Below are 24,919 nucleotides of genomic sequence, written 5' to 3' on the forward strand. Positions count from 1 at the left end.
ACTCGTCATGGGAATCTACTCTGAAAAACAGCCTTTCACCATCAAGCCAATTATGTATCCAATTAGCTAGAGTCTCCCTGGATCCCATTCGATTGAACTTTCCAAAGCAGCCACCTATACAAGCTGAACGCTACATTGACTACATCTACTGCCATGTGCTCATCGACCTTCATGGTTACTTCAGAAAAAGTAATCAAATTTATGAGACATGATCTTCCACGCACAAAGCTGCACTTACACGTCCTTGTCCTGCCTCTTTTCGCTTCCAGTTTTTTTCCCGTTCTTCCTACTACAATCAGTCTGAGGAAGGGTCACCTATCTATTTTCTCCAGAGGTGCTGCCAGACCTACCGAGCTAAACTTTGGCTAGAAGGCATGTTTTATTATCCTTGATTCATCTGGGAGCAATTCACTTAATTTAGCCCCTTGTCCCCAAAGTTTCATGAGTAGCGATTTGCAGAGTCAACTGGGATGTAACTATCTTTGTTCTGCCTAAATTTAGTACCCAGTTTTGATGCAGGATGATCAGTCTAGAATAATTTGAATTCATTTAGAAACTGATCATTGGACACTGTGCTTTATGGCTGAAAATGAAAACATGGCAAATCTTTAATAATCTCATGGTTTGGGAAATTATAAGCACTTCTGCATGTCAAATATTTATTAAATGTAGTTCTGCTATTACGTGTGTTTTCGTAATTAAAAGTTGACATTACGAGAGTAATGAATTCGGGAACATTTTGCATTACGTGGACCGAATTGGCTATAATATGATTTTGATCGTGAACGAAATAACCATTCAAAAGGATTTTGAATTGTCCTTGGTCAATTCGTCCCTTCCCACCCATACCACCCCCTCTCCGGGCACTTTCCCTTACAAACCGCAAGAAATGCTACACTTGTCGCTTTACCTCCCCCCTTGACTCCATTCAAGGACCCAAGCAGTCTTTCCAGGTGCGGCAGAGGTTCACCTGCACCTCCTCCAACCTCATCTATTGCATCCGTTGCTCTTGATGTCAGCTGCTCTACATCGGCGAGACCAAGCGTAGGCTTGGCGATTGCTTCGTCGAACACCTCCACTCAGTTCGCAATAACCAACCTGATCTCCCGGTGGCTCAGCACTTCAACTCCCCCTCCCATTCCGAATCCGACCTTTCTGTCCTGGGCCTCCTCCACGGCCAGTGTGAGGACCACTGTAAATTGGAGGAGCAGCACCTCATATTTCACTTGGGCAGTTTGCACTCCAGGTATGAACATTAACCATATAACCATATAACAATTACAGCATGGAAACAGGCCATCTCGGCCCTTCTAGTCCGTGCTGAACACGTATTCTCCCCTAGTCCCATCTACCTGCACTCAGACCATAACCCTCCATTCCTTTCCCGTCCATATAACTATCCAATTTATTTTTAAATTATAAAATCGAACCTGCCTCCACCACCTTCACTGGAAGCTCATTCCACACAGCTACTACTCTCTGAGTAAAGAAGTTCCCCCTCATGTTACCCCTAAACTTCTGTCCCTTAATTCTCGTCATGTCCTCTTGTTTGAATCTTCCATACTCAGTGGGAAAAGCTTATCCACGTCAACTCTGTCTATCCCTCTCATCATTTTAAAGACCTCTATCAAGTCCCCCCTTAACCTTCTGCGCTCCAAAGAATAAAGACCTAACTTGTTCAACCTTTCTCTGTAACTTAGTTGCTGAAACCCAGGCAACATTCTAGTAAATCTCCTCTGTACTCTCTCTATTTTGTTGACATCCTTCTTATAATTAAGCGACCAAAATTGTACACCATACTCCAGACATTGACTTCTTATTTCAGGTAGTCCTTACTTTCTTCTCCCTTACCTTCTCCCCCTCTCCCTCAGCCCACTGGCTCCACCTCTTCCTTTCTTCTTCCCGCTCCCCCACCTTCACATCAGTCTGAGGAAGGGTTTTGGCTCAAAATGTTGCCTATTTCCTTCACTCCGTAGATGCTGCATCACCCACTGAGTTTCTCCAGCACTTTTGTCTACTAACCATTCAAAAGGATATGGGAAAGGATATAGCAATGGAAAGGTGGCACAGAGGCAAGGGAGGCAGAGAGCTACTCCCTTCCTCTCCTGCCTTGCATCTCCCGCCTCCCCCTTGGCTGCCCCACTTGTTCTTCACTTTGTCTTCATCCTCCTCGCTGCCTCCTTCGATCACACCCCTTTCACTGGTCGGCTTTTACCTGTTTCAATTCCGAAAGCTTTGAATGCTGCCATTGCCTCTGTATCTTGCGATTGGTACATTTTGGATGTATTATCCACCCACAAACTTCGTATCATGGATGCTTTGGGGTTTGAGTTCTGTTTCCCTATTGGTTAGCGATGCTGCACCAGTCTCTTGTGCTGTCTCTGCTTCTGTGTCCAGGACTCCGCTGCCTCCAAGATTACTTGCTGCACTGCCGTGGCATAACGCAGGAGGGAAGGAAGGCAGAGAGATTAGGGAAAGGCAGCATGAAGGAGGAGGCGGGGTAGACCAAAGCTTCCACCCCAGGATCAGGATGCAGGAAACGGCATAGACGGAGGTAATTACAGTCCTTGTCAAGCTGAGCTTTTGTACGCAGGCTGCTGTAAAAGATGAGCAGCCGGTGCTACCTACCAGGGGCTGATGAGGATGCTGCACAGTGCAGTGCAGCTCGCCTCCCAGTCACATGCCGAGAGTACTGAGAGCGAAGGATGATGGAGGCTAGTGATGGGCCGGATTTTTTGTTGATTTTTGGCAATTTGCGGACGCTTTTGATTAAGAGCAAATAAACGATAAGCTTGAAACAAAGGTCCTGAGTAGCAGGCAGGAGCAATCGGAGAGGAATTCAGGGGCGATAGAAAAGACGGGAAGTGATTAGATCAAGGTGTGAATTGCTGCTGTTTTTGAATGCGCAATAAGAAATGGCATCAATTATTACAGGAAGGGCTTAAATGTCATTCTATTGTGAACTCTCAGCAGCGGCATATATTTGGAAGACACCGTGTGTGGTCATGCAGCAGTGTGGCTGGGGGAGAACTGCTACATCACGGGCCCACCCGCTTCACTCGGCTGCCTCCAGTATCCTTCACACACAAATCTAATCACCATGTGTCAGACCCAGGGCAGTCAGCTGTGGAAAGCTGTTAATATTTCAATCCTAAAACTAAAGCACCATGTCACCGGAATCCCGTATAGGCCGCACATATGGTTAAAGAGAGAACATTTTGGACAAAATTCCAAGCAGCCAATGCTTCAGGGCGAAGACCCGTCGTCATTCAAAGCATGTATCCATCATAACTAGCACAATCTCCTCAATATTATGTTATTCCATCGTGCGTGCTGGTTTGAATGAAGGTGTACATTTCTGATGATGGACAAGATTGGATATTTAACAAAAAGGTATAGCCGACAGTGTAGGAGGAGTGTGCTGCAAGGAATGTTGGTTTACACCGACGATAGGCACAAAATGCTGGAGTAACTCAGCGGGTCAGGCAGGAGAAGGAAGGGTGGGTGAATGGGAGGAGTATGTGTGAATGAGAGGATTGCCTGGACATTGGACACTAGACATTTTTGGTACACTAGACATTTTTGGTGCACTAGACGGGTGCTGCTTATAGAGTTAACACAAAAACCGTGAAACTGGCATATCCTTACGTAAATATAATATTATTGTGATATACACTCCCATCGTTGTGATTTAAATCCCGGCCTACATGTTTCTTGAGCCGCTTGATGTCAGGACGGGAGGCAAACAGCGGCCTGCAGGTGGCGACTCTCGGGTAAGCGCTCTTTAAGAGATCTCTCCATGGTATGGCGAAAAACGGGAGAAGGAAACTGCATCTGGATCTCCAGTGCAAACCGCTTCCCCCAACAGTAATGCCGCTATCACCTCGAGTTCACCACAATTTCGACTTTACAGAGGGCATCTGGCACCAATTCTTTATACGCACTAAATCATGGAAGAAATGTTTGAATAAGGTGGCACTTTACACCATTAATGCTTTGCTACTTTTTGTGGGACATTTTAAGTAATTCATGAAGATTGTGGGTTATAATATTTTCATCCAATCATTAAATATTTAGAAGCTGTGAGAGATTATGATGTTCATCACATGGGGAAAACATGCCCAGTTTTAGGTGTGAGGGTGTCCCTGGCAAGCATATGTTACCCATAGATAATGGTCCTTAAAAGATGGGGAACCCCTTTCTTAACGAGGCAATTCATCTAGGGAAGCAAGGATGTTGCATATTGTGTTTTTTGTGACTTTTGGTTTGGAGAACAATGGGAGTGGAATTCCAAGATTTCAATCTACTGACCATGAAGGAGCAGTAATATGTGTCTGGGGGAATTTTAAGATGGTATATCAAAAGTAGTTGACTGGGCCCTCTTGTTTGGAGATGATATGGCATGTGAATGTTACGTGGCAGCTGATGCCTGAACATTATCTGGACTTTACTCCATGCAGGTGTGGGCTGAGAGGTTGTGAATAGAATTGAGCACCGTGCAATCCATCAGTGAACACCCCACTTTTGACTCATGAAAGAAAGAAGGAATGTAATTTTTGAAGCAACTGAAGGTGGGTGAGTCTAGGACCCCAATTGAACTCCTGCAGAGATGACCTGATCATGGGGTGACTACAACCATCTTCCTCTGTACAAGATCAGGCTGCAACTCTTGACATCCATAGATTTCAGCTTTACTGGGGCTCCTTGAAGCTGCACTCGAGTAAGTGCTATCCTGATGTCAGGAGCAACCACTCTAACCTCAACCGTGGCATTCAGCTCTGTTGTCCATATTTGGAAGAAGGCTGTAATAAGATTTAAAGCACAGTGGCAAAACGCAAACAGTTATTGATGAGTGTTCATAGAGAGTAAGTGCTGAGTGTTAGCACTATCAATGATTTGATCATTTTTATGATAATTGAGTATGGACTGTTTGAACATAATTTGCCAGAATAGATTTTCCTACTCTCTGTGAAAAGAACATAGATAGGCATTTTTCCACATTGTTGGGTAAAAGACAGCCGTACTGGTATGGGAACAGCTTGGATATAGGTGCAGCTAATTCTGGAGTGCAAATCTTTGTTACAACTTCTTTGATGTATCTGGCCCCATTGGGTTCACTGTGTCCAATGCATGCAGAAATGTTTTTGACAGCATCAAAATGTCTGAAGTCTGGCCTCTGTGATGGTGGGATCTTACAAGGATGCTGAGATGAATTGTCCATTCAACATTTCCTGCTGATTGTGGTTACAAATTCTTGGGTCTTGGAATGGTTGGAGACATTTCAAAATGTGCCAGCTTTGCTTTTTTATGCAATGTACACGTATAAACGTGCACATCTATCCAATTTCTTGGCTTGTGTTTGTGTGTGCGTGTAAGAGGAATTGAGTGTGAGATATATAAGTGAGTCAGGGTGTAAGGGGAGCTTTCAAATTACCTGTGACAGGGAGTGAAGCCAGAGAGCAATTTGGTTTCTTTATTCAGCAAACACAAAGTGCTGGCAGAACTAAGCCGGTCAAGCAGAGACGTTGCCTGACCCTCTATATTTCTCCATACTTTGTATTTTGCTCAAGATTGCAGCACTTGAAGTTTCTTGTGTCTCTTGGTCTCTTTATTTATTTTCTCCACTGCCCCTCCACACCAAAGATCCTATAGCAGATCTTTGCTCCACACTACCCCAATGATTCCACTCCTCTCACTGCTTCTCCCATATACTCTGCATGCTCATCCTGTAACCCCAAACAATTTCTATTGTGTTCTTTCTCTCTTCACTGCACCTTTTCTCCCATCTTTCATCCACTAGTTACAAACATCTTTGAATCAGTACATGGCCACTGGTGATCAGGGCTTTGATATGGTGCAATATTCTTGAGGTTCAGCTCCTTATTCATATCTAATGGCAATGGAAGGACGCATACTTTATAGCACAAATGGGTTGATGTAAATGGTTACAGTGCAGCTGTGCTTCCTTCATTCTATTTCATCTCACAGTTTCTCTCAACTTTTTGTTACTTTCTCTCTAATAATTTTTCCATTCGCTCCTTGAATGCATCTACACAATTCACCTGAGCAACCCTTAGTTCTAGTAGGTTTCACATTTTAATTGTAGCTTAAAGAATTTTCTATTGGATTTATTAACTGTCGGGGGTGAACATTGCTTTACGAAAACATCTTTTCTACATCTGCCATAACAAACCTTTCTTAATTTTAAACTGTGGTTCTATTGGTAAGTTCATGGGGAGATGGGGAAAGAAAATTCTCTGAAACATGTAAATTTAGGCAGGATTGTTGCAAACTATGTGGAAACTGTAATGATGGTGAGGCATGGGTTGGTAATTGTTCTTTACGATTGGATTGCATGTAAATAACCCAGTCTTTGGTCTTTCCTATACAGGACGAAATCAATCAGAGGAAAGTGACCAAGGCAGCACCATGAGCTCCCCAAATCCAACCACCCCCAGCGATGCCCTCTTCCCAAACCCGACTTCTCAGGAAAACCGGTGTCCCTCAAGCTGCACCTTCCCCCATTCCACTGCCCAACACATCAGTCACCGGGCGAACAATTACAAGCGTCATCCCAAGAGAAGAAAGTTCATCAGGCCTTCCCCCCCTCCCCCTCCCAATACACCAATTCCCATTGAGCTCCTTGATTTCAGTGAAATTCCGCTGCGACACTCCTTCTGGAAATTGCTTTTCAACGGATGCATTCTCTTTGGGATTGAATTCAGCTATGCAATGGAGACAGCTTATGTCACCCCTGTCCTCCTCCAGATGGGTCTACCAGATGAACTATATGGCATGGTTTGGTTCATCAGTCCCATATTAGGTACAGTAATTCCACTTTATATATTCAGAATGTACCATATTTAGCTCTACATGGAGGGTCCAGCCCAGCTATTGTATTGGCCATAGAATGAGGAATATGTGATTCTTGCAGTTCTGGACATGTATATAGAAGAACAACTTGTGACTGAACAAGACTTGCATTTTATAACATCAGGAAGTCCCAAAACAGTTTATGAAATAATTTTAAAATGTTGTAAATGACCATAAATAAATATTTAATTGGAACAAATCAGACTCGTCATATGGTCATAAGGAGGAGCCAGAGGTCCATGCATTCTCTCTCACATTTTGAATTCTTCATCTCCTTTTCCAGATTTGTTCAAGTTTCTGTTGTTTCCACAAAAACAGGCTACTCAGCCCAACTGGCCAAAGCCAGTGTTTATGCTCTGCATCAGTTTCCTCCCATCTTGATTCATCCCATCCTATCGGCATATGCTTTAGTTACTTTTTTCCCCTTATATTTGTCTTGCTTCTCCTTAAATGCCTCATTCTGTATAGCTGTGACAGAAGAAGAGCATTCCCAGTAGAGAGACAAATGGTTGAGGACTTTTACTGCTTTTATAAATGCTGGAATATCTCCTCCTCCATCTTTGATCAATAGGTAATGTCTGACATATAACATGCAAGTGTGATTGAGGCAGTGCAGCGTAGGTTCACAAGATTGATCCCTGGGATGGTGGGAATGTCATATGAGGAAAGATTGAAAAGACTAGACTTGTATTCACTGGAGTTTAGAAGGATGAGGGGATATCTTATAGAAACATATAAAATTATAAAAGGACTGGACAAGCTAGATACATGAAAAATGTTCCCAATGTTGGGCGAGTCCAGAACCATGGGGTCACTGTCTTAGAATAAAGGGGAGGCCATTTAAGACTGAGGTGAGAAAAAACCTTTTCACCCAGAAAGTTGTGAACTTGTGGAATTCCCTGCTACAGAGGGCAGTGGAGGCCAAATCACTGGATGGATTTAAGAGCTCTAGGGGCTAGTGGAATCAAGGGATATGGGGAGAAGGCAGGCACGGATTATTGATTGGGGATGATCAGCCATGATCACAATGAATGGCGGTGCTGGCTCGAAGGGTCGAATGGCCTCCTCCTGCACCTATTTTCTATGTTTTTATGAGATACTCAAATACTCGTGTTGTCCATTACTAGTGACAGATTTTTTTCTTCACTGTCTAGTTCCTGACTGAATCCTTCTCCTCTTGGAACCATTTCAAACTACCCAATTATCAGGGCAGGAATTCTCCTGAGAACGGCAATCCCATATTAATGTGATAGCTGGATATAGTTCATTGAGCAACTGGAGCCAAACACTGTGAGCACTAAAGAGAAAGGGCGAGATTGCCCATTTAGAATGGGGATAATTTACATGAACTAATCAACCAGCTAATCTTTTAGATGTGGGGGAGAAACTAGAGTTCTCGGAGGAAATCCATACAGTCACACTGAGAGCACCCAATGGCAGGATCACACCTAGGTCACTGTAGCTGTGTGGCAGTATCGCCATACTGTTAGAGGTATCTTGTGGGAGCACGGTCAACATTGCCACACAATGGCAAACCTGTTCAGGTTCAAGCGTGTTATGTTCATTTAGGGAAGAAGATTCAGTGTTACAATGCTGTAGGGAGATGTTGCAGGGTCGGGCTGCTTTACGTTCATGTTCAGGTGATTCACTATTATCATATTGTGGGATAACTGTGGAGAAGGTCTCAATTCTCGTTATTTGTGGTTGCAGGTTTCCTAGTTCAACCAGTATTGGGAGCCTGGAGCGATGGTTGCTCATCTCGCTTTGGCCGTCGTAGGCCCTTCATACTTGTGCTGGCAATTGGTGAGTTATAGTTTGATGTTAACTCTGAAGAAAATTTCAGCCTCAAGGGAAAGTTGACAGAATTGAACTGGGTTTCGAAAATATAGTGCATGATTGATTCCATGAAATGCAAGGTTTAAGTCCCGGCGACACTCGTCAAATAGAGTAACTATTCAGAGAGTGGATGTTCATTGAAGGCTTTCTCATTCATGCGAAAATTACATTATGGAATGAATAATTCAGGAAAGTTTATACAGAGAATAAGGTCATTCTGTGTGTATTTTGGAGAGGGAAGACCCAAGCATTTGAAGAGTAGATGGATAGGTTAGTTGGATGTATATGGAGAATAAATGGGTGAGTAACATGGAGGGGAAGGGAAAAAATACACAACGTGCTAACTCAGCACTCAGGTAGCATCTCTGGAGAACATAGAGAGGTGACGTTTCAGGCAGGACCCTTTTTCCAGGTAGAGGATGAAGCAGGTTGATGAAGTGAAAGATATGGGAAGGTATGCATCAGTGGGTTTGCGGAATACGAAGAGAAGGTGGGTCAATGGGGAATATGGTTCACATTGCTTTCCACGTTTGATTATTGCATTGAATTTTAATGTCCTACTTGACTAAGCAGGACCCATTGGGTCCCTGTCACACGGGAGGCCTGGTCCCCCAACGCAACCCGTTCCCCAACGCAATATTCCACCACTCACCCGTTCCCCAAACACATTGCGTTCCCCCAACGCAATATTCCACCACTCACCCAGAGCCCCCAACAGCGCAGGCGCGGCTCATTTCCCCTCATCCCCCGGCACTCCCTCCCCCTCCTCTTCATCTTCCCTCTTCTTTTTCCTCTCCTCCTCCCCATCCCAATCCCTCCCTCACCTCTCCCTCCCTCTCCTTTCCCCTATCCTCAGTCACTCCCTCCCTTCCTCCATAACTCCTCTCCCCTCCCTGCAGCAAGGGGCACCACCGTCCCAGCCGTGGCGGTGACTGACAGGAGAGGAGACCAATCTGCGCATGCGCGGTTTTTAAGATTTTTAAACCGTAATAACTTTTAAAGTATACTATAGATCGGAACAAAACTTGTTGCACTTGCAGCACAGGAGAATGGTGAGTCAGGTGGCGAAAAATCGTAGTGGTTTTGTGTACCGATTTTGTGCAAATAGAAAAACCACATGCATGCCGATGGTTTACTAAATTAAAGTTCTTGATATTTATTGGTTAAGGCTGCACTGATATTAAGCCCTCTTGATTGGGCACTCATGGGTGTCATCAGCCATGTTTTAAGATATTCTTCAACTCTGGGAAGCCAGCTTGTTAGTCTGTTTTGAGATTTAAGAGGACATCTGTCTCAGAATATTGTACACACCCTGTGCAGATGTCTTCTTTGTTACAAACCAGCATAGAAGTCATTGCAGTGAATAAGCATGAGACGATCACTGAATGCCTTGACTATAACATTCCACCTTGCAGCATTGTGAGGTCAAAGGATCCCTAAATCCTAAAGCTTGCTCATTTTGACTGACATCACTATAAATTGATATAGCCAGATTACCTGCCTCATGCATTTATGTACAGGTGCACAACCTTTTATCCGGTGTTCCAGAAACCGAAAAGCTCCGAAAACCGGCCATTTTTTCCAGATGTCGTCTGCGCACCAAAGCTCGCGTTTGGCGCCAAACTTGACCCAAAACGACCCACGGTCAACCCAGGTCTGTACTACTGTAGCGGCTGCCTCCTCCCTGGAGACCGGGAGACGCTTAAACATCTGTAAATCATTGCTTAAATGTTAGTCAGTTAGTTTGGAGGGCTTTTATGTGAAGGGGGGTGAAGGGGTAAACTTTAATTCTTAGTCCCCTACCTGGTCGGAGAGGCGGGGAGCGGTCAATGCCTTACCGGGTCGCCGTGCAGTAAGCTCCGCAGCGCTGTGGCCGTTGGGGCTGCGGGCGGCGCCAGTTGTAGCTCCGACCCCGGCAACTCTACCCCTGGCTGCGAGGCGCTCCAAATCCAGCGCGGCCCGCGGCCGGACGCCCCAGCTCCGCAAATGTCGGGAGTCGGCAGCGTCGCAGCGCTGGGAAACCAGCGGGGAGCGGGCAATGCCTTACCGGGTCGCCGTGCGGCAAGCTCCGGAGCGCTGTGGCCGCCGACACACAACATCGCGGAGCGTCGCTGGATTTGGAGCCGCGCAGCCAGGGGTAGAGTTGCCGGGGTTGGAGCTCCAACCGGCGCCGCCCGCGGCCGGACGGAGCCCCCAACTCCACGGCTCCAAATCCAGCGACATTCCCGGAGCTGGGACGTCCGACCACGGGCGGCGCTGGATTTGGAGCGCCTCGCAGCCAGGGGTAGAGTTGCCGGGGTCGGAGCTCCAACCGGCGCCGCCCGCGGCCGGACGGAGCCCCCAGCTCCGCGAGGTTGGGAGTCGCCGACCAGGTAGGGGACTAAGAATTAAAGTTTCCCCCTTCACCCCGACTCCACCACCACCACATAAAATCCCTCCAAACTAACTGACTAACATTTATGCAATGAGTCTCCCGGTCACCCGGGAGGAGGCAGCAGCTCCAGACTTTTCAAGCCGCCCGCGCTACCTACCTAATCTACGCTAAAAATCTTCCATTCTGAAATCCGAAAATGTCCGAAATCCGACAAGTGTCTGGTCCCAAGGCTTTCGGATAAAAGGTTGTGCACCTGTATTACCAATTGTGTGATGCTGCAAACATTTCTGGCAGAGGCCTGGAATGAGGCAAAATGGTTGAGAACAATAGCTATTTTGGTAGCCATTGATAAAGCCTGGCCTCCATATCCAACAGGATGGAAATCCTGTACAGCAGGCTGCCAAAAGCTATTAATCCAGTGCCGGTCACCTCCTAAGCTTCTCTGAGCTGGATTTCATTGCTGACTCCTTTTCACTGTGGGTTGCAAGGTGCTGACGGTACTGTTCCCGAGACTCTTCTAAACTCTACTGTATTGCAGGATACTGGTGACGATGCTGGTTAGAGCTGCAAAACCTATTTATCAGGGTGGCCCCTCCAGCGCTCAGAAAAGTTACACTTTGACAACGCAATGATTCCCTGTTCAACTTCTGTGAAGAAAGTCTTCCATAGAGTTACTTGAAAAAGGAGCTGTGAGCTCGGAATCGATGACAGGTTTTGGTTATCATCTGTTTGGCTCCTACCCAATGTTCTCACCTTTGTTTCACTGGGAAGTTCTGAGAAGCTCAGGCAACCCATATGCACTGGGCTGAAACCCCCAGAGCCTACAATTTTGCTCTTAATGAACAATTGCCTTATTGAAATAGCTAAATAGCCTCTCCTCAAAGGTTGCACATGTGGCTTAGATTAAAAATGCAAGTTGGGAGTCAAGTTTCCAATGTGGTGTGCATTTGCAAATTGAAACTGGCTCACTTCCTTTCAATGTGGGTTTGATCTTCTTACTGTGTTGCTTTGTTCCAGGTGCACTGATTGGCCTCTCACTGCTGCTTAATGGCAGGGACATGGGTCTTGCTGTTGCTGACACAGTCACTAATCATAAATGGGGCATCATCCTGACCATCTGTGGTGTTGTGCTGATGGACTTCAGTGCTGATTCAGCAGACAACCCCACCCACGCCTATATGATGGACGTCTGCTGTCCAGAGGATCAGGACCGGGGCCTGAATATTCATGCACTCCTGGCAGGTTTGTCTCCATTCAACAACATTTCATCACTGATTTATGACCCTAATGAATTAGTCAGATACGGGGTCTGGTTAGAACATATCCTAGCATGACATTTTCTTTCCTGCATTATAAATGAACACTAACCTTTCCCTTCCCTCTACCCAGTTGTGTATGATTGTTCCACATCCACTCACAATGAAATGAGATTTGCTAGTTTGCTGCATAATGCTTCTCTTTTAAATCCATCTAGGTCTGGGAGGCGGGTTCGGTTACGTCATTGGTGGGATCAAATGGGATCAGACCAATTTTGGAAGAGCTTTAGGAGGTCAGCTCCGGGTTGTCTACATTTTCACAGCAATAACACTGTCTGTCACTACTCTTCTGACGCTGACAAGTATCCCAGAGAAGCGACTGAACGCACAGGGCAAACGGAAAAAAGTGATGAAGAGCCCAAGCCTTGCGCTACCTCCCTCTCCACCAATGGTACTTGATGACGACAGAGGCCAGACTACTGGCCAGAGTGTCACGCGAATCTACAACGGTATGACCAGTCCCATTTCCCCACTGAGCCCTCTCACCCCCAAGTATGGGAGTTTTATGAGCCGTGACAGCTCTCTGACCGGGATTAACGAGTTTGCCTCATCCTATGGAACTTCCTATATTGACACGGTCCTGATTGACTGCTACACAGGAGCCAATGACCAATACCTCAGCATGCCCAGACACACCCTCAGCTCCAGTCTCCCCCAGATTCCTGACGAAACTGAAAATGAGGAAATGGGAACTTCGATGGTTGTTGAGAATCCCGAGAACCTGCAGGTTGATATCACAAGGAATTCAGCATCAGGAATTCTCAAAAGGCCGGAGACCTTGAGTATTCCGAACAGTTACCTGGCAAATGGCGGTGACAGTAGTCGGAGACGGACAGTGACCTTCAGTCAACAGGTACAGATACATCAAAGGAGCATACAGTTCGGTGAGGCATGGGGCGGGGTTGTGGGGGATGGAGTAAGCCTTTGGGAGGTGGAGGGCACTCAGCATTTGGAGGGCGATTGGCAAAGAGAGCGGCCGAACAGTGCGACGAGGGGGCAGAGTTGGTTAGGAATTGTGTGTTCAGGACCAATAAACACAGATCATTGGTCAGTTTGAGTATTATAAAAACCCAACTGGTTTTCGAATGATGTGGCCACTTAAGTGGGTCAGTTAGGCCCCTACCCTCCCACCCTTTCTCCACAGAATACCTTCCTCTGGTCTCCATAGGTTCAGACTTTACCTGGTCAAGTCATTCCAGAAACACACAAAAACTGGACCCAGCTTCCATCCAGTAATGTTGAGCATTTTGAAGACATAATCAATTTCCCTCAGGAGAGTTGTCAGTCCCATTGGGAATCTCACCAGCACATTATCAATGTAATGTACAACATGCCCGGCTGAAAAACCTAGTAACCAATTGCAGTTACGCACAGCACTTTTGGATACAGGTACAACATGTTAGATTTGAAAAGCAGGATGACTCGCCCCCTAAAATTTGTGAATCCCTTGACCTGTTTTTGAGAGCGCCTTAGAAGGCACAGCCATCGTTTCCTAATGTTTAGGGATAAAACTATTCCTGGATCTGAGAGTTGATAATCACCCCACCGGAATGACTGGACTCTCATTATTTCAGATGCTGAACTCGGGATTATTCACGTTACAGTGTTCCAGTGCCACCGTATGATAGAATAAATCTGGTTTTAACACCCTGACCATGAATTCTGTTTGGTCCCGATCTTCACAATCCCTTTGCAGATTTTGGATGTTGCATGACTGGTTAATGTTGCAGGTTTGTTATTCTCAGTACATTCATAGCCTTGGGAGTTCACAAGTTCATTAATGATAGGAGCAAAATTAGCCCATTTGGCCCAATAATACTCCGCCAGTCAATCATGGCCAATCTATCTTTCCCTATTAACCCAATTCCTGCCTTCTCCCCATAATCCCTGACACTCATACTAATCAAGAATCTGTCTGCCTTAAAAATATCCATTGATTTGGCCTCCACAGCTTCCTGTGGCAATGAATTCCACAGATTCACCTCCCTCTGACTAAAGAGATTCCTCCTCATCTCCATCCTAAAGGAACATCCTTTAATTATGAGGCTATGTTCTCTGATCCTAAATTCTCCCACTATTGGAAACATCCTCTCCACATCCACTCTATCCAGGCCCTTAATTATTCGGTAAACTTCAATAAGGTCCATCCTAAACTCCAGCGAGTATAGGCCCAGTGCCTTCAAACGTTCATCATACTCATTGCTGGGATCAGTTCACATCACCCTGGTACAGTACGGGATCAGTTAGTGTTAAGTCCAACCCATGGAAAATGTTTTGACTTAAAACGTTGACCATCTCCACTATCCATTGGCTTCTTCAGGGGATTATTCATCAACAGATGAGATGACCCTGATAGTTCTGTTTTTGTCCGGGCTTTGAAACAGGCTAAAATGTTTAACAGATTTAACAATATTCTCAGGAGTGAGCTGGTGCCTCTTAGGCACTGATGCATTATAGCAATTTATGATCCCCAGAGAATCATATACATGATTCAAGAGCTGTATTACACAAAAGCTTGGCAAATTATTGTTTTTTTTTGTTATGGTGCCAAACCTAAAAGCTGCCAGTGTTTAATAAGACATTGGGTTATGAAAAAAGCACCTAAATCGGTGTAGAGATGTCTATGACTTTTGGATAGTTGTGATATATTTGAAGTTCAGAAGTAATTGTTGCACATGAATAATGCAATGTTTGTCACCATTGCATTGTTTGAAGTTTCAATCCCAGGGTCCACAAGTTGAAATGGGAAATGGATAAGAGATACATGGAGAATTGGAGGCAAGTATTGATGAGACAGACTAAGGGGAGAATAATGCCCGTCCCACTTAGGAAACCTGAACGGAAACCTCTGGAGACTTTGCGCCCCACCCAAGGTTTCCGTGCGATTCCCGGAGGTTGCAGGTAGTGGAAGTTCATTATGGGTAACTTCATTGGGATATGATTTCAAATTGGTAATAAAAGTCAAATTAAAGTAACATTTTTATACAAAAGATATTGGAGCTGTGGTCAAGAGTGAAGCACATTGAGACATTGTATAAATAGGATCAGGAGATAATTATTATATGTCCGGAGGAAGAAGTAACCTATATCCTGATAGAGTATGCAGAACTGTTGAAGGGTACATTGGGAACCCCAGTGAATGTTGGCATCTTCAGGGGTGGAGGCAGGGAGGAAGCCATAAAGATGCAGAGATACAGGATGAGCTGATAAATTTAGATTGCAGTGACTGATTTTATCTTGTTACAGGTTGCAAACATCTTGCTGAATGGAGTGAAATACGAGACTGACTTGAATAGCGCAGAAGAATTATCTGAGAGGCCGCTCTCCACATCTGTCTTGTTTTCATCAATTTGTCAGATGCCAAAACCACTGCGGAATCTGTGTGTCAATCACTTCTTGGGTATAACTCTCACTATTTGTTCAGCTGTCATCAAATGCTGTGCTGTAAATGCTGACCTGTGTAAGGCTAGGAATAGAAGTTGAGAAGTAATTTGAATACAAGAGCAAAGTGGTCATACTGCAATTCATGCAACTCATTCAACCATATCCGCAATGATCTTCATTAGGTCTCTCTACCTAAGAAAATATCTCCTTGCAATAGAGGGAGTGCAGTGAAGGGTCACCAGACATGCTCTCCAGATTCTAATGGAAGGAGTGGCGAACTCATTGAAACATACAAATTATTTTTTAACATGGCTTAACAGAGAAGATGTTACAAGGTGTGATGTGGACAAGCTTTGATGTGGACAAGCTTTTCCCTTTGAGAATAGGGAAGATTCAAACAAGAGGACATGACTTCAGAATTAAGGGACAGAAGTTTAGGGGTAATATGAGGGGGAACTTCTTTACTCAGAGAGTGGTAGCGGTGTGGAATGAGCTTCCAGTGGAAGTGGTGGAGGCAGGTTCATTGGTATCATTTAAAAATAAATTGGATAGGCATATGGATGAGAAGGGAATGGAGGGTTATGGTATGAGTGCAGGCAGGTGGGACTAAGGGGGAAAAAAAGTTGTTCGGCACGGACTTGTAGGGCCGAGATGGCCTGTTTCCGTGCTGTAATTGTTATATGGTTATATGGTTATATGTAGAGATGATATTTCCCCTGGCTGCAAGTCCAGAACCAGAGATGAGAATACATTTCTTCACCAAAAGAGGCATGAATTTGTGTTTTTCTACACAAGATGGCTATGAAGGCTCAGTCCCTGAATATTTTCAAGACAGAGATCAATAAGTTTTTGAATGTTTATGGAACTGAGGGATATGGCATTAGTTCAGGAAGGTGACACTGTGGTAAAAGATCAGCCATAATCTTCTTGAATGGTGGAGGAGGTAGCTGCCTGTGTCCATTTCTTACATTCTTAAATAACCTAGCAAGAAGACAGCAAGGGATGAGCTCTGCACACAACACTGAGTCGGCTCTACTAAAAGCCACAATGAATATTTTCTCTCTGACATTAACCACAGTTCTCGCCCTTAGAATTATTGAGTTATACAGCATGGCAACAGGCCCTTTAGCCCAGCCCATTCATGCCGACTGAGCAGTCTTCCAGGCCTAATGCCATTCCTTCTCTCCAGAAATGCTGCCTGTCCCGCTGAGTTACTCCAGCATTTTGTGTCTAACCTCAATGCCATTTCTCTGCAGTTGGCCCATATCTCAAAATCTTTTCTATTCACATACCTGTCCAAACATCTTCTAAATGACCTCAGCTGATGGTTTGACTACGGCAGTCTCTTCCAAAGCATTTTCTCTCTTGTCCATCTCAACGGGAATGTATTTGACTGACTTTATGCTTAACAATCATGCCCTCTATTTTTGTGGTTGTGATTTCACTTTGCATCCCCACACAGGGGTATGTGCAGGAGTTTAAATCTGACTACTTTTAGGGGGTGCTGAGTGTGATGTCTTTGTTGAGTCCCACTTGCATACTCTGGAGTTGCCTCTCCAAGGCTGGGAGTCCCACATACAAATGAATGAACTTTTTTTTTTCCACACTCCAAATCGGACAGAACATCTCGTTTCAGACAAGGAAACTTCTGCAATTCTGCATTATTGCTTCCAAGTATCAACTAACTATAGGAAATCTGCCTTGTTAAAAATCACTATCTCTGGTCCTGTACCCACCCCTTCCTTTGACCAATGACTACTGCCCAAAGTTCCTTGTTGAGAATGTTCCTCTCTGATTGTGGCACTGGTATTGTACAGCTTAGACGAAGGAGGACTGTTTCTCATATTGTCTTTGCTGGAAGTTACACCTTATGTTGAGGATCTTGTTTTGAATGAGCACAGCAGTTTGTGAGGCAAATTTACCAAAGTTGTTGACAACATAAACATGCTATAGTATAGAGTGGGAGATAAATTCCTGATTTGTGTTTAATTGGCCAAAGCCCTAAGAGGAGATTTTTGTGTAAGTACATGTTGCTTTCAGTTCGAGGGAAACTCAATAACTTTAAAAGGGAATTAAATTAATACAAGAAAAACTATGTCTTCAAGCACTCTTTATTGTTTGTGAGGTATTACTATCTTTTAAATGGGTTAGATTCAGAACAACTGTAAAACTGGGCATACATATATGACATAATCAGTGACATCAAAGCATAACACATTACTCATCCTTACTGACAAACTGTGAGGCCATCGTTGGTTCAATGAGGTACGCCAGGAACAAGATATACGTATAATTGGCTAAGCTGTAACTCAAACCTAAGCATTAAAAAAAAGTTTGACATTGGCAGAGTTGGGCACTGTGGAATACATAAAGGCTCCACAGGGGGTGGTCATAACTGGTCATAAATATGGTGGACAGCACAGCAGTCTGTGAATGTATTCTTATCCTCAGTAATGGTGGTGCCCAACACTTGAATGTTAAAGGCAAGTCTGAAGCAAATGTAGCCAACTTCAGGTAGAAGTGCTAACAGAGACAGGTTGATAGACCTGAATACTTTTGCTGCAGAACTTGCCATGCCTCAGAGCCAGCTGTTTGAGTACAGCTACAATACCAGGTTAGAAGTTGGATATTCTATTTCAAGTTACTTAACATCTGACGGAACAAAGCCTTTCCATAATCAATGAGCACAAATCAGGAGTATGATGAAATATTGTCCATATACCATGATAAATACACCTTCAACTTCACTGGTGAATCTCAACCCCATTTAGGATCTAACAGCGTTCTTGACTGATACTGGATCACTCACCCTAAACATTCACTCTCATCACTTGGTACCATCAACAAAATGCACTGTTGTTATTTGTTAAAGTTATTTAGTTAACACCAACCGGCTCTCAAAATTAGAAATGGGCAAGGACAACACCTGCAAGAGATTATCAATATATGCAATTTCTTCTTCAAAATACATTCTAGTCTTGAAAATATATTACCAATCCTGCATCATAACACTGGGAGTACCCTCATCCAGTGGACTGAAGGAGTTCAAGTTATCTCACCACTATCTTCTCAAGGAGTTAGGAATCAGCAATAAATATAAGCTTTGTCAGCCACGGGCTGTAGATTGAAGGAATGGTTTTAATAGCCTAATCTGTCCATATGCTTCATTCTGTGCTGTATGGTTAAATGAGATACACTGCCTAATCTTAAACCCTTGTTGTGAGCTGTTTGTTTATCACTAGTGTGCTCTCTCTCTGCAGGTTGGCTTTCATTTGAAGGGATGTTGCTTTTCTACACCGACTTCATGGGGGAGGTGGTATACGGGGGGGATGCCAAGGCACCTCTCGACTCGGAAGCATTTCAAAAGTACAACACAGGAGTGAGCGTGGGTTGCTGGGGAATGTGTATCTATGCATTCAGTGCAGCTTTATATTCAGGTAAGGCACTGAATCTACACTGTGGGACTGCTCAAGCACCAATACTAACAACACAATGCAATGCCAAAACGAGTTACATATTTTTGACAAAATACATCACATGAATTTGAGTTAAAATATACATTTATTAAATCGTGGTAGACACAAAATGCTGGAGTAACTCAGCAGGACAGGCAGCATCTCTGCAGAGAAGGAATGGGTGACGTTTCAGGTCGAGACCCTTCTTCAGATTGATGTCAGGGGATATTAAATCGTGGTGTTGTATCTCATTACACCAGTAAAACTACATCATCTTTTAGACCAAAGCAGAATGTGCGCCGGTAATTTGTCCAAACCACCGTGGAACGGCAAATCTGAAACCCTCATTATATAATCATGCATCCAATTTCCCAACTATCGCTACCAAAAGCTTGACAATCTCCCCATAGATCTTCCTGCCCCTTATGTCTCTCTATCCCTTAACACTCATGATTCCAGGCTTGATCCAGCCTGACCACCAACCGTCTCTCCCCCACCCCTCCCAGCCCCAAGACCTTTGGACAACCTCTGCTAGCTCATCAGTAACAAACATAGCTGTGGTTATCTTATTGTCCTTGGATCAAAGGCCTTTCTTCATGTTTAATTTGTGCCTCATTTGGATAGAATCTGGCTGTTGGGCCCCTACAGTGCAATGTCAGTGAACCCTGAAGGCGTGCAGGATTTCTACACTGATGACCCCTGTTCAGATTCAGTACTATGCTGAATTCCAGGCAGTCTCATTGTGGATTTGTCTATTTGTTGCCAAAGGGCAAGGTACTCAATTCTGGGACATTGAACTTTGTAATTAATCTGGGAGTATCTAATCTGTTACATAGGGAGGCCTCAGGAATGGCGGTCCAATGCTCTGTAGAACTGGAAGAATTTGTTGACATTTGTTGCATGCAAGTTCCATGTTGTTGGGATTGGCAAGTAGTGTGGTCCATAAATCATATTCAGAATGGTTAATTCAATGCAATAATATAAACAAGTAAAAATATCCATATACAGTACCATCATTTTAAATTGTATTGGTAAAACTAAAAAAAAGCCAACAAGTATGCCATGGGAAATATGCAATGTCAACGATACAGAATGGCCATTTTTTTCATGGGTGTGATTGCTATGTTTTCTGTGGGCAGAGTGGTCATATTTGCTGAAGTCAATCTTCTCCTGCTGCTGTGGACATATTGGCTATTATGAAAGATGGCCGTGTTTATTGTGAGCTGGGTAGCCATGTCTGTTTTGAGTACTTGTTGTGATGGCCGTATGCAGTAGGTATGGTGGCTGTGTATATTGAGGGCATGGCAATCATATTACCTGTGACAGTATACTCTGTGAATAGGGTATCAGTAGGGGATGTGTGGCTCAGTTTTAAAACGATCTTGACTAATTCTGGCAATGGGAATTCATTAAGAATTTCTCTGTAAAAAAAAGACAAACAGAATGCACAACTGGATCTGTGAAGGTAGCTCCATCAACTGCCAACATCCGGAACATTGCATTCTTTAATTTTGATAATTATCGAAGAAAAACCATTTTTCCCTCTGTTTCTGGTAAAACAATGTGTTGCCACAATTTTCTGTGAGTTTATCAGACTTCAGATTTCTATTTGTCCTTATTATTATACGTAAACTGTGTGCCTACACCCGAGAGTAGAGTAATTCTCCATTGACCAAACACACTCAGAGAGCACGGTTTCTGTGCAGAGATTGTGAAACCTGTTGATTGAGCTGAGAGAAAACAAGATCTGAATGTGTGCAAAAGTGAACCACAACCTCTTTTCGCAGCAATTCGTATCAAAATGTGGAACTGAACTCGAGACTGTGCCTTATGAGCCAGCATGGTGTGTGAAAGCACTGCCCAGTGTGGAACTAAATTATGCAGTATACTACCATGGCATTCAACAACTGCAACCTGAGATACCAGCACCTAACTTGGCAGCATCCAGTTTGCCAATGGTCACCACTTTGGCATCATTCAGCATGCCAGCACTACACAACACATCACCACTCATCACACCAGGATGCAATAAATCATAATCCATTATACTAACTCTAACTTTATCTTCAAACATTTACTCTACTTTTCTCAACACATTTTCAGCTTTGTTTTACACATTTCTCATTATGCAGTATTTTGATTTTCTTCAGCCATCTCATTTAAGCATCCAACACATAACACCAAAAAGCCCTTGCGTAATATGACTGCTCTATAACCCTGACCATAACCACTGGATCCAGGTATCTAGTTTTCTATCACATGTTCCTTTCTTTCTACAGCAATGTTGGAGAAGCTTGAAGAGCACTTCAGTATCCGAACTCTCTACTTCTTTGGTTATCTATGCTTTGGAATTGGCACTGGCATATCTACCCTGTCCCGGAATAGCTATGTTCTTTTATCACTTTGCGTTACATATGGGGTCCTGTTTTCTTCACTCTGTACTCTGCCCTACTCGTTGCTGTGTGAATACTACCAGAGCAAAAAGGTATAAACTCATAACAAAAGTGTACACTCACATAATGCATACTATAGTTAATAACAAAACTGCATCCAACCAGCATCGGAGAACAGTTTTTGAGTTGCTTTTGGTTCTGCTTTTTTTAAATTTTGAGATATAGGAGACTGAGCCAAGAATTTTTGTTGTTAAAGCCTGTAAGGATTTACCATGTATCTGATCAAAGCCAGAGAGGTGGAGAGAGCAAATCAATGATATCTAGGACTATTGCATTGTCAGCATTAAACATTCTCCTGAGATTGGGAGACATTCTAGTGAGAGGGACATAATTTGGAGACCAATTTAGGAGTTTAGCAATTTGCAGAATTTGTGATATAAGATCGTAAAGATAAAGAGGCTACTCCACCTTGATCTATACTTATCCTGAATATGTTTAGTGGGTTAGGGTTTGAATTTAACCTGTGTGGTACTTGGACTATTTGATAGAACAATGTCGAGGGAGCTTTATTATGTGTCTAATGCATCTTGTATCTGCCTGTGGAGCATTTGATGGGTCTGTGTAACTTTACCCAGAATCTAACCTGTGTTGCGTATGCTTGAGAGTGCCAAGGTGCCGTCTTTGACTGAAATGGATAATATTTAATTCACATTGACTTTTTATTTTAAAGTTATCATTGTCTCTTGTTGTTCCATTGATCTTTTGTTATGACTAATGCTGATGGATATCTGTCTCTAACATGCAGTATATTATTCTTTTCTAGTTTGTAGGACCACATGCGAATGGGACTAAGCGAGGGATGGGTGTGGACATTTCACTCCTGAGCTGCCAATACTTTCTTGCACAGATCATCGTTTCTATTGTAATGGGCCCGCTAACATCAGCAGTTGGTAGTGCCAGTGGGGTGATGTACTTTGCCAGTCTGACCTCTTTCATCGGGTGCCTGTACTCTTCTCTGTTTGTAATTTATGAGATTCCTCCTGATGATGAAGTGGAGGAGCACACTCCTCTCCTCGTGGACACCTGATAGCAGCAGTTCCACGTGCAAACCATTCAAAGAAATTGCAGTTGAAGTTTCGCACTTTTTCCAAGATTTCCACAACCAAATCATCATTGCATAAAAAGAATTAGAAATGATGGACTAATTCCTATTTTTTTTTAATCTGTGCCAGTCCCTCTGGAATATAAATGCAAAAATATATATGTAATATAAAAGCTATGAGAATTAATTAACTAGTGGCAGTGATATGCATGGGTTACAAGTAAAAAGTCTGCACTTCTCTCAGGCGCATATGACCGTGTGGGAGTGGGGCCCCAGGCACAGACTGTGGCAACACAAGGCGTATCATGTTACCAAGGGTTTGTAAACCATGTGCATCCTGTGCATCCCCGTTTTATTTCCAGCCATTAAAAACTGTTCAACTACATTAGATCTTTCCAAATTAAATGTCCTTTTCGCAGTGTTGGAAAGAGTTGGGAATATCACAATCGATCACAATCACAATAATACTTTATTATCCAAGTATGTTTTGCAACATATGAGGAATTTCATTTGCCAAGTCAGTCATACAAATAAAACGAGTGGTTAAATTGAGAACATAGTGAGAATGATACATTGTATGACAGTCCCACATTCCATCTTTACTTTAGACTTTAGAGATTAATTGCGGAAGCAGGCCATTCGGCCCACCAAGTCTACGCCGACCAGCGATCATCCCGTACCAAGTCTACGCCGACCAGCGATCATCCCGTACGGTAATACTATCCTACACACAAGGGACAATTTTACCAAAGCCAATTAACCTACAAACCTGTACACCTTTAGAGTGTGGGAGGAAACCAGAGCACCCGGAGAAAGCCCATGCTGTCACAGGGAGAATGTACTAACAATATACAGACAGCACCTGTGGTCAGGATTGATCCTGGGTTTCTGGCACAGTAAGGTAGCACCTCTACCGCTGCGCTACGTGCAGCCCTAACTGATCTTGGTCTAATGGCAACAGTGATTATAGTTGTTACAATTTGAATCAGGGAGTGTCCCCACTTAAAGATCATTATCCAGTGACTGCGGCAGTGGGTTTGTGTATTTGTGCTGTCTGTCCCAGGACCGACATTCCAAGGGTTTGTACAAAGGAAACCTCACACATCAGGGACAGATATAAACTAAAAATCTGTCCATCTGAGATTAATTGTGCATTCCCTATATTAACTTTTTTAATGACTCTAGCTTCCTCAGAGTTTAATAAAACCCTACATCAGAGAGAAACTTCACCTTATATTTTAGTGATATGGTTGCAAGTAGATATTTTTATGGATAATTTAACTAACTAACTTTTGTCAACTCTACACTTATTAATGTCACATTATGGTTAATCTTTGCCATTAACGTTTGCTCACTACAACTTGGACAATCCTTGCTCAAATATTTTTTGGAATCTATGGTGCTGTGACTAACAGGGGGCTTTATCAGTCCATTAGATAGGAACGTAAAAACAAAGGATCAAAAGTAGTTCAGTCTGCCGTCTCTGTCATTCAGAAAGATCATGGTGATTTAATCTTGGCCTCAACACCACTTTCCCACATTCTCCCCATGTCCCTTCACTCCCTTATAGTTCAAAAATGTATCAATGTCCACCTTGAATATATTTAATGGCATTGTCCTCATGGGTCTGTGGGATGAAAAATTACAAAGAGTCATGATCCAAAGTTGTGATATTCAATTTGCCAAATTCTTGCTCAGTGGCCTCTTATTGTTGTTCAAATTGAAGCTTGCATCCCTTAGAACAAAGGTGATTGTTTCATGAAGTACCTAAGTCACTGCTCCTCCGTAATATCCTGTGGTTGATTGCTGAATAAGTGAACATCTTTCCCCAATAGCAGGAGAAGGGAATGAAATTTGAGATGCTTGGATTGGGTAGCATGTAACTATTTATTCAGTAAATACTGGAATCTGAAGAAAAATGAATTGCTGAAGGAACTCGGCAGATCGAACAGCATCTGTGGAGGCAAACAAATTAACGATTTGAGTCAAGACCCTGCATCAACGCAAGAGTCTCGGTCCTAATTTCTAGGAATGTTCACAACTCCTTCACCTCCCCAACACATTCCCAATTGCTGCTTGACCCACTGAGTTCTTCCAGCAGTTTGATTTTTATGCCAATATTTATTTCTACGGGTGATGATGAAGAGCACACATCCATTATTATGTGTGGGTAAATATGAAAACAT

General features: G+C 43.5%; 1 protein-coding gene across 2 annotated transcripts; it reads left to right on the forward strand.

Moving 5' to 3' along the window:
- Nucleotides 1-2,104: 2,104 nt before the first annotated feature.
- On the forward strand, nt 2,105-23,407 carry slc45a1 (solute carrier family 45 member 1). 2 transcript variants are annotated; one of them, XM_055659289.1, is made up of 9 exons: nt 2,107-2,554; nt 6,392-6,823; nt 8,584-8,676; nt 12,101-12,325; nt 12,558-13,252; nt 15,646-15,799; nt 19,044-19,220; nt 21,518-21,723; nt 22,455-23,407. In XM_055659289.1, exons 2-9 carry the CDS (start codon nt 6,430-6,432, stop codon nt 22,716-22,718), a joined length of 2,208 nt encoding a protein of 735 aa, XP_055515264.1. In that variant the 5' UTR covers nt 2,107-2,554; nt 6,392-6,429; the 3' UTR covers nt 22,719-23,407. The 2 variants fall into 2 exon arrangements, with proteins under 2 accessions (XP_055515265.1, XP_055515264.1); XM_055659290.1 differs by lacking the exon at nt 21,518-21,723 and having other exon boundaries at nt 2,105-2,554; nt 22,455-22,618.
- The last annotated feature ends 1,512 nt before the right edge of the window (nt 23,408-24,919 follow it).

The sequence above is a fragment of the Leucoraja erinacea genome, chromosome 30 (genome assembly GCF_028641065.1).
Source record: "Leucoraja erinacea ecotype New England chromosome 30, Leri_hhj_1, whole genome shotgun sequence".
Lineage (NCBI taxonomy): Eukaryota > Metazoa > Chordata > Chondrichthyes > Rajiformes > Rajidae > Leucoraja > Leucoraja erinaceus.